Source organism: Salvelinus namaycush, chromosome 24 (genome assembly GCF_016432855.1).
Source record: "Salvelinus namaycush isolate Seneca chromosome 24, SaNama_1.0, whole genome shotgun sequence".
Classification (NCBI taxonomy): domain Eukaryota; kingdom Metazoa; phylum Chordata; class Actinopteri; order Salmoniformes; family Salmonidae; genus Salvelinus; species Salvelinus namaycush.
In genome coordinates, this window is record NC_052330.1 from 10,223,545 (window position 1) to 10,238,067 (window position 14,523).

Here is a 14,523-nt window from a genome sequence, read left to right on the forward strand (position 1 = left end):
TGCACTGTGCCCGGCCCACCACAGGAGTCATTAGTGCGCGATGAGACAAGGATATCCCTACCGGCCAAACCCTCCCTAACCCGGACGATGCTAGGCCAATTGTGCATCGCCCCATGGACCTCCCGGTCGCGGCCGGCTGCGACAGAGCCTGGGCTCGAACCCAGAGTCTCTGGTGGCACAGCTAGCACTGCGATGCAGTGCCCTAGCACACTGCACCACCCGGGAGGCCGGAGACTAATAATTTTGTTGCCGCGCTGAGTGGTCACAATATTTCCTTTTCCTGCAATCAACCAATTTGCCATCCATTTCCTGTGTCAGTCATTTCCATCCCGGGCTTGCCACCATTCAGACTAACCTCCCAGTCCTTCCCAAACTTGATTATATTTCACCTTTTATTCTCCTCAGACAAGTACCAATAAATCACTTCTTCAGGAGGAGGAGAGAAACTCCTCATAGAAAATATAACAAAGGAATGGCGAGCATTGCCTGCGTCTGCCTCCCCCTGGGCCCGCTGAAAAACGAATTCTCACTATTCCCAACGCTGTGTGTCACTCCAGTATCATATCAATTACCCACACAGTTACCACTAGCACTAGAGAAATTGTATTCAGCGAGAGGACGGATGTGATTTTCCTCCTTGTGATCTTCTGTACCGAACGAAGATTTTCAATTAAGAGTCAGCAGGGTTGACTCTGGATGGAGCTGGAAATAAGAGCACTATCTGCTGCTACACTTTCCGACATGGAAACTATGAGAGATCTAATGGAGTACATACCCTGTGATGTCGCAAGCGAGGCTTGTAGTAAGTAGCTTGATACACTAGAGGAAAAAGTGCTACTTAATTTTTGCATTTTAAATGACTTGAATTTCACAATACTATCTCTGGGAATCTGCATGTAGATTTCCAGCAGTGATGAATTAACTGTTTTTGAAATCACAAAAATACACTGAAACATTCAGCAAGACTCCACAACTTTCACATTCTGAATTGCCTCACATCAAAGAGCTGAGATTTCAGTGAACTACGTCCGTTTAGTGTGTGTGTAAATGTTTGGAGGGGATATTCGGCATGCCACTGTGAAGTCATGGCCACATGTGTTTTGATTACAAGCACATCCCTTTTAGCGTGCGTCGGGCATACGACCTGACAAACCACACTACTGTGGATGTGAAATGTTTGTACATATCAAGTCACAGTGCCCAGCCATCCAGAACACAGCAGTCGCTAGACTCTCTACTTCCTAGTCACTGACAATTAATCTGACGGCTTCTGAGGAGGTTTACAGCCCCGGGACAAGCAGAAAGCTGCTCTACTGCTGCTGTCACTTTCCATACACATTCCTCCTTCCACCCATTACGGAGAGCAGGTCCCTCTTTGACCGTCGCTGATAATGGGTGTAGTATAACAATAGCAGGTACAGTATGATCGTTAGCGGTGAAATATGAGGTCTATTCCTGAGCGAGGCAATGCCATTTCCACAGGAGGCTGCGTGATCCATACATCCCTATATAAAGAGTAGCACCACAAATCACAGGGAGAAAGGAGACAGATAAATCTGTAAAACAAGCCCAGGCACAGATTACCTAACTTTGGCAAGAGCAAAATGTCAAGGATGCCACTTTTTTCTTTTTTACCATCTTTTATTCATCTCAAATGTGATGGATTACAATCAGGTGCTAAGTACTACTGTATGAGATGCAGGGAGAACTAGTGTAGACTCACACTGTGCACTGTTGGGACTTCTACTTAGCAATCTTACCTCAGACAACCAAGTTCCAAGCAAGTAGTTAGTGCCTTATCTTACGGAGCATATTGATGTGGTAGGATATTAACCACTGCAGAATGGTAGATGTGAAGAGGATCATATACACTAGAATGGAAAGTCTATATTCCTGTGATCTTTAATTGTATTGAAATTGCAGCCGGTGCAGTCTGAGGAAGACCGAGTGGGAGAGAGCCAGAAGGGGGGGGGGGGGGGAGTGAGAAATGGCCCGGTACTAGAGTTAAAAAAGCCACACATTTGTCCAATTGCCTCGTTTTGAAATTCAAATTGCAGAGCCTGTAAGGAAGCTGATAAGCAGTCTAAAGGAGTCAACACCCCCCCTAAGATATAGTACAGGTGGAGTATATGTAATGATGGAAAGGGAAACAAATATAATTAAGGATTAATGCAGAGTAATGGTTTATTAGGAAGGTCTAGGTAGTAAGGTTTTAGCATACTTGTGTTTTAAACACAGATAGGAGAAGATGTTCAACTGGTTCAGTAAAAAGGCTAGTAAATGGGAGAATCCATTGTGAGAATTGACTATATAAAATGTAAAGTATGGCTGAGGAGAACTCATTCAGTAATACACTATTCTGGCAACTGGTGTATGCCGCACATGTTTGCACAACATCATGGAGGTATTTCTTTTCCATGTTGTCATTCATTACTTTATGATTCAAATGGAAAGCGACATTGTGTTCATCACATCCGGAGTAATGCAAAGGATCATGTTTTTTGCCTCAACATAATGAGCAAAAGATGGGTGGCTGGATTACAAAAATCGACCAGAACCAAGCAACAAACAAAAAAAGAGAAGGAATTTACATTTAAATAACATTTCCCTCTCACATACAGATAATGTGAGCAACTTCATAATGTTTGTTGAAAGGATCTGTGGTCCCACTGACGCTTCGTTGTGCATTCTGCAGAAGAAGCCTGGGCTAACTGTTGAACAAACATTAATCACCATCTCCTTTATCTGCTCTGCCCGGCCCAGCCTCCACAACACCGCCAAGCGTTCTGCTGTTAGGGAGGCCTCGGCACGCCGCGGGGTGCGCCACAGAGCCAAAGCCATCCCTTGCATTTCATTACTACTGCCTATTTAAAAGGCTTTAGCCTGGGAAGATGAGATAGTCGGGAAGGCTGCCGCAGGGCATTCAGGAAAATTGCTCAGAGTTATATATTTGTGGACGGCCACTCGTTGGTGGAATGACTTATTTCACAAGAATGAGTGATAACTCGTGGACATGCTATGTCAGAGAGAAAGAATAGCTGCCTTCTAGTTTAACTATTCAAAAAGAGGCTTTCTGAGGATAATGGCCTGTTATAATGGGCTTCCAAGGAAGAGTCTGTATAACCTATAATACAATTATTATATTGGCCGAGATATGAAAATGTGTACGTGGTGAAAGTATAAGTAACAAAACAATACTTTCTTATTGTTGGAAAATACATATTTTCATTGAAATGTTAACTGTTTTTCTCTGGCAACCTGATCAATACCAAACAATTGTCTCGTGAGAACTGCTATTCACTAGCTCCTTTTGTGTGAATTGTTTGGTACAACATGTGAATAACAAAAGCACAAAAGCCTTCAATAGTGTACTGTTTAAGGCAAAGCAGACCCTGTTTCAGCACAAGGACAAACCCCATTTTCAATGAATTGCTTTCATTTAACTTACTCCTCAGAATTGATTTCAGTTATCCATGTTTTAAATAAATGCTGGGACCATGCTGAGGCCACGGTTTATTTTACAGATGAGCCCTGAATAACACAGTAAAACTGCAGGAGATTTGACCATTATTCTGTTACCAAACTTTGCATCTGTACAGTTTTGCCAGTAAATGCGTTTGTCTAATTTTCAGTGGAAATTGTTCAAAGTAGTTATTATGCATAGAGTTGTATGGTTTGTTAACCACTTACACTCGTGGAAATTGGCCTATATGGATAGGCCCAAATTTAAATGTTTCTAACAGAAGAACTATAAAAAGCATGTGTTAGTGCTACGTGATTAGTGCTTTTTGAGGTCGGTTCGGTTATTAAAAGGTAATCACGGTTTTCGGTTTTGATTTATATAAATGCTGTAACACAGAATAAAACAAAAGTCCCATGATGATAGTGACTGCTCATTACTGCATTCTTTGCCTCTTCCGTAGTGGGCATAAGAGAGACCAGACAAGTAGATGCGCAATGGATTATGGTCATTGTAGTTAATTACCACATTTTATGCACTAAACTAAGAATATTGGCCTGTGGGAAACTATAACTACATTGCACAGTTCAAACTGGATCAGATTTATCTCTGGAGAAACTGTGCAATGTGTCACGATCGTCATAATAAGCGGACCAAGGCGCAGCGGGATATGAGGACATCCTCTTTTATTAAAGATGACGAAACGAACACTTTTACAAAACAACCGTGAAGCTACAAACGTTAGTGCACACACACGCTACAAACGTTCAACATAGACAATACCCACAAACACCTAAAGCTTATGGCTGCCTTAAATATGGCTCCCAATCAGAGACAACAATAAACAGCTGTCTCTGATTGAGAACCAAATCAGGCAACCATAGACTTTCCTAAACACCTACACTGAACACAACCCCATACATACTAAAAACCCCTTAAACAATACACACACCCTAAACTAGACAAAACACACAAACATCCCCCATGTCACACCCTGACCTAACTAAACTAATAAAGAAAATCAATATAACAGAGGCCAGGGTGTGACACAATGTGCGCATTGAGCTCACAGAAGAGAAAAAAAAAAATGGAATTCAAATAATTGAACCGACGTGGGTAAATTAGTTGTCAATAAATAAATACAAAAAAATAATCGCTCAGCACTATGCATGAACATGGTAGCAATTGAAAGACAACACTGGAGATTCAGGCCAAAGGTGAGGACAAAAACAAGACTGAATGCAAACATTACACAGATTTGTCTGTGCATTTTACATTTACTGTACTCTTTAAAGGATTTGTGAATAACAATCTGAAAATACTCTGGATACATTCAGTAACATAAGAATATGAATTAACATTTTGGAGTAGGTGCAAGATAATGAGAAAAATCTATTACAAGGGTTTGAGTGAGAGGTCTAACTGGTGTCTCCAAGTGGCCACAAACCTCTCTAAATAGTGTACAGTAATATCAATGCACTTTTATGACTAAAGGAAAGAGCCTTCTATTATAAGGTGTTTTTTTTTACACAGCCCTGCATCCCCACCATCATACAATCACTGTTGTTGTTTACGCAATCCAGAAATGTTCCATTATAAATCGCCATCGGGGTCAGGTGGGCATTATTTGAAAGCTTATTCTATTGCCAACACGGCTAGCTAAGTTATAAAATACAATCTTAGTGTCAGGCTTTCAAAATGCACTTCAGACAAACAGATTGCAATTTTGCTGCGCATAGAATGGAGTCATGAGTACATTCAAGTGTGTGTTCTGCAGCTACGTTGCTTCACAATAGGACAAACACAGGCTCATTCTGTTCAGGACAACCCGGGGTATAAGGCATGTCATCCATGTAACTGTGGCTCAAACATAGCGATCATAAACGTTGATAGTGTAAATTACATTTCCGTTTTCAATTATGGAAATGTGAAGTGCACATTTGGACTCACAGGTGTGTGGTTAGCTTGCATGACTTCAAAGCAATATTTATTATAATCCTCAAACACGTCATCTGTCAGAATACATCGACTCCTCTCGATTTACAGCGTTTCCCTCCACTCAGACAATGACAAATGTGCAAACGTTGCCCAATTAGCAGGAGGGATGGGAGGATCTTATTGTCGCGCGCGGTGCTCAACTTTATAACGGCTGTCAGTCAAAACCCATACAGCGCTGTGAAATGGAGAACCTGAGCTCTGACATCATGTATAGCATGTTACTCTACAGCCACTGCGTTGCAATTTAGGCGCGTATCAATGACAATCTGCCATTTAACCCATAATAATAACAACATGCCATTGAGCAGGCGCTTTAATCCAAAGTGACTTATAGTCGTGTGCATACATTTTAAGTGTGGGTAGTCCCAGGAATCAAACCCACTATCTATTCGTAGCAAGCACCATGCTCTACCAACTGAGCTACAGAGGACTGTACAGTATACAGGAGCTGTGAGTGGAAAGAGCTACACTGTGAAAGCAATGGTTTTTGTTTGACATCCTTTTTAAATGGGCAATTCCGTTATCATGGAATTGCCCATTAGCTTCCTTTCGGAACAGGGAAGGTCAAGTGTGGGTCATGTGTTGACCGTGGCCTGCAGTCGAGGAGGCCTCTTCTCTGGACAAATCATTGAGAGGGCACACACTTTAATCTAAAGAGGGCTACAGGTAAGGCCTTTGTTGGAATTAATGAATTGAATGTAGCCCTGTTCTCTGGGTAAAAACAAACAATCATTGGGAGGGAGAGTCACGACAGGTCAAAAGACAGAGCAAAGCTGACATCCTGTCAAATAGACATATCTCCCACTGGGCTTCTAGCCTGACTAACTCAATACTATATAGACTTTTTTTGTTCAGCTCAGTCCCCATGTTCTTTCAGCTCTTGCATTATTTACCATTATCAATATGCACTATAATGGAGTTAGTCCTTCAATGTCGTCTAAAAGGCTGCTGGCCAGCTCTCAAAGACAGAGCAAAGTGTCTCCTTATTCCCCTGTGTTTTCCTCCCTGCACTTTGTTTATAATGAGAGTTCTCTGATTTACTGAAGCATTGCACACCATCGGGCTCAGCCCACATTCTGGCCAAATGGACGTGCTGCCCCTACTGGTGCTTAGGAGGACACCTTCCACTGGCTCCTACACTCATTAGTTCCATTTTAAGACCCATCGGCCTCAGTGTCCCACTCTTCTGCTGTGTGGCACAGAATCATATAGGGCCAACTACGGAAAGACGCAGCTTTAGGTTCACGTAGTAGCATACAGGGTAGAATACACTATCTTCAATGGATGGGAAAGAGGGTAATGGATCCCAGAGGTCGAGTGAGGAGTTGACGAAAAGAGAATGAAATGGATAAAAAGTTTGCTTGGGGTTCTCAGCAAAAAGAGAGTTTAATAAAAATGACACATTCAATTACTGGGCTGTGGGACTGGAGGGTAAATAACACGTGACCCACAGATTTGAACAATCTCACTCACTTATAGAGGCAAAAAGACACAAAAGAAATTAACTAGATTTTTATTCATTCAGAACATTGCCCCTAAGATAGAGCGTGGTCAACTCAAATAATGTTTTTTAATGCCCTGCACTATTAGTTAATTATTTCTCGAGTCGGCAGAAATTGTGTCATGACACATTAAATCGATCTTAATTGATATGAATTGTTCCCCCTCCTAATCCCTTTTGCAATGCACGGTGTGGAATGAGACAGGACAAATTGCTTTGCTTTGTAAATATCCTCATTTATCATGATGAAATAAAAGCCGGCCTCCTTCCTATTGTAGAGTAAGCCTTCCTGTGTTTGCATCATTACTGAGAAGCACTGAGCAGCCACACAATTAATAATAATCCACATAAAGTCAAAATGGTTTGTGAGGCAGCGGTAAAAAACACAACAAATACCAAACAATCCCTTCCAGTCACAAGGCAGGATTTCTCAGAGGCGCTCGTGATTAAAAATGGAGCAAACAAACAAACGAGAGGATTTATAGAGAGAAGATTCCCCAGCAGTGTTGCCTTAATTGAGAACACTGGCCAGGGGACTTGGTAGAGAGAGGCTTGAGAGGAAGAGCGGTGCCTGGGAGCAGAAAACATTACCATCCACCACCTCTGCTCTGACAGTGAGTCCTATTGACAAAAAGCTGGACTTGTTTTTGTGCCAAGCCTAGGTTATGTATGGTATGAAATATTAGCTGTAACATGAGAGGAACAAAACAGAAGGTAAACTCGATTTACCACCCATGCCAAACAGGGTGCATTTAAATAATACATCAGAGTCCATGCTTCAGCAGTCCTGTGTGGATTGTCAGTGTCTGGAACACCATTCCTTATGATTCATCCTCATCCCGCGCAGCTTCCCATTTCTCCGACTCCCACGAAAGAGTAATGCCAGGCCTAGCGCGGGAGACTCTCGAAGCGCCTGAGGTAACGAAAGTAATATACCAACTCCATGTCCCCTGCCATTCACTGCTTGACAGTCATTTATGTTATCAACCATTCAAACTCATTTGGCAGTGGAATGCATTTCTGCTCCCCCTTGAATCCATCAAAATATGATATTCCAGTAGGGAGTCATACTAATAGATGCTGTGCTCCAACACGTCTTTTAGAGCAGGGGTTCCCAAACTTTTTCACTCAAGCCCCCCCCCCCCCCCCCCCCCCCCCCCCCGTGCCACATCTATTTCTATGGGCACAAGCACTGTTGATGACACAAACTGTTCACACCCCTCTAGTTCACACCCCTCTTCACACCCAGAAAGTTTTGCAGTTTTAAAGCCAATTTTCTTGCAATTCTATACATTTTGCCATGTCTATTGTGTATTCATGTGATATTTGAGTGACTCGGACATTACTACAAAATCTATGGGCTAAAAAAGCTAGCTAAAAAACATTAGCTGACATGGGCTAGTTGATCGGGACATTTTTGACAAGTTATAAATGGCTCTCGAGGTTTTGCAACGACTGACATCACAAGAGGAAACTGATGATGCCACTACCCAATTTCGAAATTGCACCTTGTGCATTCTACTACTACAACTTTCAAGAGTAAGTTGAAGCCGGACTGCGTTGCCTACGGGGCCCGCCCCACAGTTTGGGAACCACTGCTCTAGAGGACGATCACAACTGTGACTGCTACCAGGACTACTGATATAACGACTACTGCTACTATTACTAGTGTAGTACAACAGCTAACATTCTTGATCATTCCACACACAGTGGGTCTCACTCTTTCTCTCCCTCACATTCTGATAGTGTGCATTTATGATCAAAATCTCAGCTTTTCATGCCTTTCAGTAATTATGGGGTATGTTGGAGGATAATACTGTTTGAAAGTTCTCCCTGACCCATGGACAACCCCACCATAACTGGTGTCAGTCTCACTACAGGCAAAGTGATGGGCAACAGATTAGCAAATGTCACAGGAATTCATCCTTGAAGAAACACTAGTCCCTCTGAGGTAGGTCAGTAGTAGCATGTACAGTTGTGTGTGTGTGTGTGTGTGTGTGTGAGAGGTTATTTTCAAACGTGTCAAGTGGAGAGTACAGACTGAGTACCCAAATCAATAGTATGAATCCCAGTGTACTAGGATGTTAATAACATCGATGGGGGCCATAATCACCATGATTGTTTACCACTTTCCTATGCAGGAGGAAGAAACAATCACCCGTACAGGGGGAAAAACACATCTCTAGTGCTTTAAGGGTCTTTGAAATGAATGCAGAACTCAAAGAATTAGACCCCTAAATAGTATTTCTGGCTGCAGGGCCCAATCAAAATCAATATGTAAGACTGAGCATTGATCATGTGTGGAAAGTCAATGTGCATATGAGAGTGGAGGGGTGGAGACCTGTGTGTTTGCACCTGAGAGGAAATAGTCCTCACCGCATCACTAAACACGCCCGTTGTGTTCGGATGGTTTGTCTTGAGACTCCTAATCGCCGGTCCCTTCGGCGTTCAGCAAATAGATGGCGACAATTAGTGATAGCATACACCAAATCAAACACCTTGGCAACACATTAGCGAAAAGTGGAAGAAATCCTGAGCGAATGCATTCCTTTCAGTACCACAGGACAGGTTGAACTGTTGACCTTGGCTCTACTTAGGTTGTTATTGGATCGACTGTTCATCTGAAGGGCTGCCGGTGATTTCATTGAAATTGCCTCAATAAAAGGCCTGCCACTGCAAATGTCAGCCCAGAGAGGTCATTCAGAAGTAATCAGTATACCTTTTTTCTGTGTAATCAGCAATGTGATGGTCAGCCGCTCGTGGTTCTCTATTACCTTCACTAATTGGAATGGTGTCTTGGCACGAGTGCGACGTCCTGACTCTCACTGACTGAGTGGTCCTGAAACATCTCCCTGATAGATAGGCCTCTGTTCTGTTTGTCAGTCAAAGGAAACCTGACATTACTGGACATTACATCAGCCTCAGCTCAACCTAGACATTGGATTCTTCCCAAATGACACCCTATTCCCTTTTTAGTGCAATTACCTTTGAACAGGGCCCATAGGACTGTAATAGGTTGCCATTTGGGACACATATGGCTACTTTTGCTCCATCCCAATGCTCTTCAACATTAAGGGTGATATTACTAAAGCCCATGCAGGACTACTCTGTCTGGAGGAGCGAGGCTAAAGTATATGGCCGAGGACCAAGTGCAGTACTAGCTAGTTCTGCAGAGTTAATTGCTTTTGAACTGGCTTCAAGAGCTTATCCTAGCCTGTGATGCTCTGAAAGCACAACATGTTCAGACGTGTAGAACTATTAAAACCAATCAGGTCGGTTACAGATGGCAAAAGGCGTTTGTAGCGCGACTTGAGGTGCTCGTAGAAATGCATGAGTACAGGCGAATCAAAGCCGTATGGCGCACTAAGAGCATTAATTTTCCCTGCCTGTCTGTCATGCAGGAAACGGTTCTAGTGCAAGTGTCAGCTTAACAACTCTACTACTTCCTCTCCAGTCAATACGGTGTTTCCTGTTTGAATTTAAAAGGCGACAACATTTCAACACTCTCCGGTAAAACCCCTACTGGGCATTAGGAACCGAGCGGTCTGTTCATTTCATTATACGAGATCTAATTTCCAGCTGAGGAGTTTTTGAGCAGGCAGTGGTATGGAAAACACTTTAGGTTCTTGGAGCATAGAGTGCAGAGGACTGCTGAATCTATCCTTTCAATAGGAAACCGGTCCAAATGAAGCCTCTGCTCATTCTACCAGACATGGGACACATATTGAGTAATGATGAAATGAAATCTCCAGTTGAATGTAGCCTTTAATGATGTTTTACTCATCAATTCTGCTTGTAGGAGGTGTCGCTTGGCTAGCTGAAGAGAGAGGTCTTGATGAGACCAACAGTCCTCCATGTTGTCTCACTATCGTGTGGGTGAGTGGTTTGTCTCGACGGTGATGAAAGAAAACCCTTCCCGTGGGAAAGCAGACCTGCTCTGTCTCTCTTTCACTATATTTTCTCTCCTCTCTAACCCTCAGTCCCAGTCTGCTGTCTGCTGGTAGGTAACCAGTCCAATAGGGCTCAGGTGGCAGACAGTGAGCGGCCTGCCTGGCTATTCCAGCAGCACCGTGTCATGTGCTTCCCTCAGGAAATCTGAGACACTTACACAATAGTACAGTTCTTCCACAATCGTGCCACACCTATTCACACACACATACATCCAACTTGAAAGGCAACAGCGAAGAAGATCGTTTCCAATGCTTTCTTTTCTCTTCTTGGCAGTGTTTATGGCAGGAAATGGGGTCTTAAGGCGGAGTCTACGTGGTCTGAAGCAGGCGGGGGAAATGAAGCACAGCTGGGAACCATGGTGGTGCATGACATCTGTTTAATGTGCTGGGACAGACGACAAAGTGACAACATGGTAGGAATGCCATCACCGTAATATAAACCAGACACTAATGGACCCACCCCTTTTCCCAGTACAACAATACTATTACACAAAATGGTGGGGAAAGAGAAATATATGGAACGTGAATTCTATGCAGCAATAAATGGTGGCAGTAACATGCACCAGCAGATATTAGCTTTCATTCCCCGGCCTCCCGGCCGTTTATTTCTTTATTATTTAACAGTGAAGCATGAGGAAATGATCAATACGTTATTTTTCTGAAATGGCAGGACATTTGTAAGAAGTAAATTATATAGGGAGCATGCAAAAAAATATATAAATACAAATACAAAACGCAAACTCTCTGGAGAGAGGCGCCCTGAGGATTTTCATAATGCGTTCGCTCACCCTGCAAATCAGGAAATGTGACATTGACTAGTCTGCGAGCCACCCCGCCTCTCTGCTACCCAGGAGCCCTTATCCTAATAGTAATGTACTGGTAGTGAAAATAACCTGAAGTTCACAGGATAAAGGTTAAACAATGCGAGAGGAAGTTGATTTTGTTTGTGTAGGAGAACACGTACATAAGAAATCTCTGAGCACTGTTTGCCATTCCTGGCCTGCACTTGCTCATGGCACCCGTTCCGGGATGGGGAGGAAGATGCTCAGATGCTTAATATTTGCATTTTAGATACAAAGCAAGGATATCCCGCTTCCTCTGTCACGTAAGACACACACTATCTGATTGTGACCCGTGATGCTACTGTGGGAGAACATCCCTAATGCCTTCTTACAATTATTTTATGTTGTCATTCAACTTGATTCCAGGTATAGAAGCTGTGAAACACATAAGCGGAAATGATCCATGCTACGATGCCATAAAATTCTTACTGAAGATAAACTAATAATCTCAAAAGGAATCTAGGGGAAGTGTAGTCTAGCATAAAAGCGTCTGTCATACATACAGGATATACTTTAAAAAAAAAACGAATATCAAAGATTTGAATTTAGGCTGCCTCTTTAAGCCCAGTTATCAAAACGTGTCCGCTGAGACCATAGCCATATCACAACTTCTATTTACACAGATGCCTGGTGCCTACATCTCTCAAATTGACTTCCTAATCACCAAGGATTCCTTTTGCTGTGGATGTCAGGGTCTGAACACCAAAATATGAAACTGGGAAAAAATCCTTATGCATTTTGCCAGGTGGGAGCGTGCAGTGAGATGTAGGACAAACTAAGAGGAAGATATTGATATATACGCTTCCTGTATTGCCACAAACATATAATGCGTTCCTGCCATTTCCGTTCCTGCCAATTCCATGGGCAGCACATAATTCAATGATATGATTGGCTATGATGGATGAAAGCAGTGAAATAGAGTAGGCATCTCCTCCTGAGCAGACTACAGGGCTGTACCTGGACTATGTCCCCTGGAAAACCTCACTCCACAACCTGACAGTAGCCAAGAGGAAACACAAAACTACAGAGAGTCCCCACTCTGAATGTCAATCTGGGAATACAGCTGGTCTATTCACATCTGAGGGTGAGGCATGGGAATAGATGGATAGTGTCTCAGGCTGATGGAAAGGCAATGCCCAGAGTAATGAAACACTGCATACATTCTGCATCATTCTTAATAACCACTTTCCATCTTCAGATTCCTTCTCCGTACACAAACGCTCCACTACGTGCTCCCCCATAAAACTTCTGTATATAGTCCCCGCCTTGTTGATATGCTGTTTAATGCAGATGCCATGGCAACCCAGGACTGTGTATCACGCCGCCCGACAGAAATGAATGAGAATTCCTTCCTCAGGTTTGTCATCCACGGACCCCAGGGTAAATACTGGCAAGGTTCGTTCTGAAAAGCATGCTAGTTTATTTCCTTAGAAACACCCTCACCCCCGACATCTGAAAAGAACTCTTAGTGAGTGACGGCCATGACACTACCTCTACCAGGAACCTTGTTTATTTTCCCTGGCTTTTCCAATTATGTTTTCTAAGAGCGCCCAAGGCAATTATCTGTATGCAAATATCACAGAGCAGTGGAACGCAGAGAGAGGCAACAGGGAGCAAAAAAGAGAAAATTAAAAACAACGGCGAGAAAAGGAAGGATGGATGGAGAAGGAGACTTACCGGCACACTTGGTCCTGGTGATGAGAGGAGGTCCAGACTGGCCGGTGCCACCCTCCCCTGGTCTGGTGAGCAGCACACGGATCTCGTACTCTGTGTCTGGGTCCAGGTGCCACAGCTTGTAGTTAGGGGAGTTGACAGCATGGGTCTCTATCCAGCTCCCTGATGTCATACGATACTCCACCTCCTTCAGAATGATAGGGCCGTCCCCGAATATGGAGTTGGCATTGAGCTGGATCAGAAGGTAGGTGGGCCCAACACCCAGCAGCTGAGGGGGTGCGATAGGCCGCGGGGGTTCTGGAGGAGACAGGAGGGAAACAGAGAATATGGTTTAGCACAGCATACTTCAAGGCATTTCAATTAGGGACATTATCTATTTTTGGCAAAAGCTTTCAATGTCTGTGTTTTATTGCAGACGACATAGTATCTATTCAATCAGAAGTATCCAACTAAAAGGTCTGGATAACAAAAAATGTTATGACCCATTTGGACTCTCCTTTCCAAATCCATAATCAATCTAATGAGATTTGTGTCATCGTCATACACCCAATGAATTCAACAGCAAGAAGTTCAAGTTAGAATGGGGTTCGGGGGCACCGAACTATCAAACACTCTCAGACCAACCAGATGGTTCCACTTCCAGTCAGTCTGGAATCTCTGCTTCTAGCTCCTGAGCAACTTTGCAGTATTTTGTTTTTTTGTGTAATATTTCTTACAAGCATTTCGCTACACCCACAATAACGTCTGCTAAACATGTGTATGTGACCAATAAAATTTGATTTGATAAGGAGACATAAGGACAGAACGTTGTTTAAAGCACTCAGATGAGGTTGGTCTCTGGCTCTGCACATCATGCAGGCCTCTTCTTTTCCCTCTTCTCTCTCTTTTCTCCCAGGCCAGATGGCTGTCGGCCGACTCATTTGTTGAAGCTAATTCAACAGCAGTGGCAATACTCAGAGATCACATTAAGTCCAATCTGATAGTCACTGTGCTGGTGCTAGCCCCTCCTGCCCATATCATCTTCGTGAACACACGTTACCATCACAAAGTCTGCTATTCAACATTCTGCCTGCAGTACATTTTATTCATGTCCACCTG

General features: G+C 43.2%; 1 protein-coding gene across 1 annotated transcript in view; it reads right to left on the reverse strand.

Annotated features, from left to right (window-relative positions):
* The window catches only part of LOC120019690 (receptor-type tyrosine-protein phosphatase kappa), a 165,806-nt gene that overhangs the window by 51,677 nt on the left and 99,606 nt on the right, over window positions 1–14,523 (reverse strand). The window contains exon 7 of the mRNA XM_038963078.1: window positions 13,429–13,722. Coding sequence (XP_038819006.1) covers window positions 13,429–13,722 — 294 coding nt within the window. The remainder of the gene's footprint in view (window positions 1–13,428; window positions 13,723–14,523) is intronic.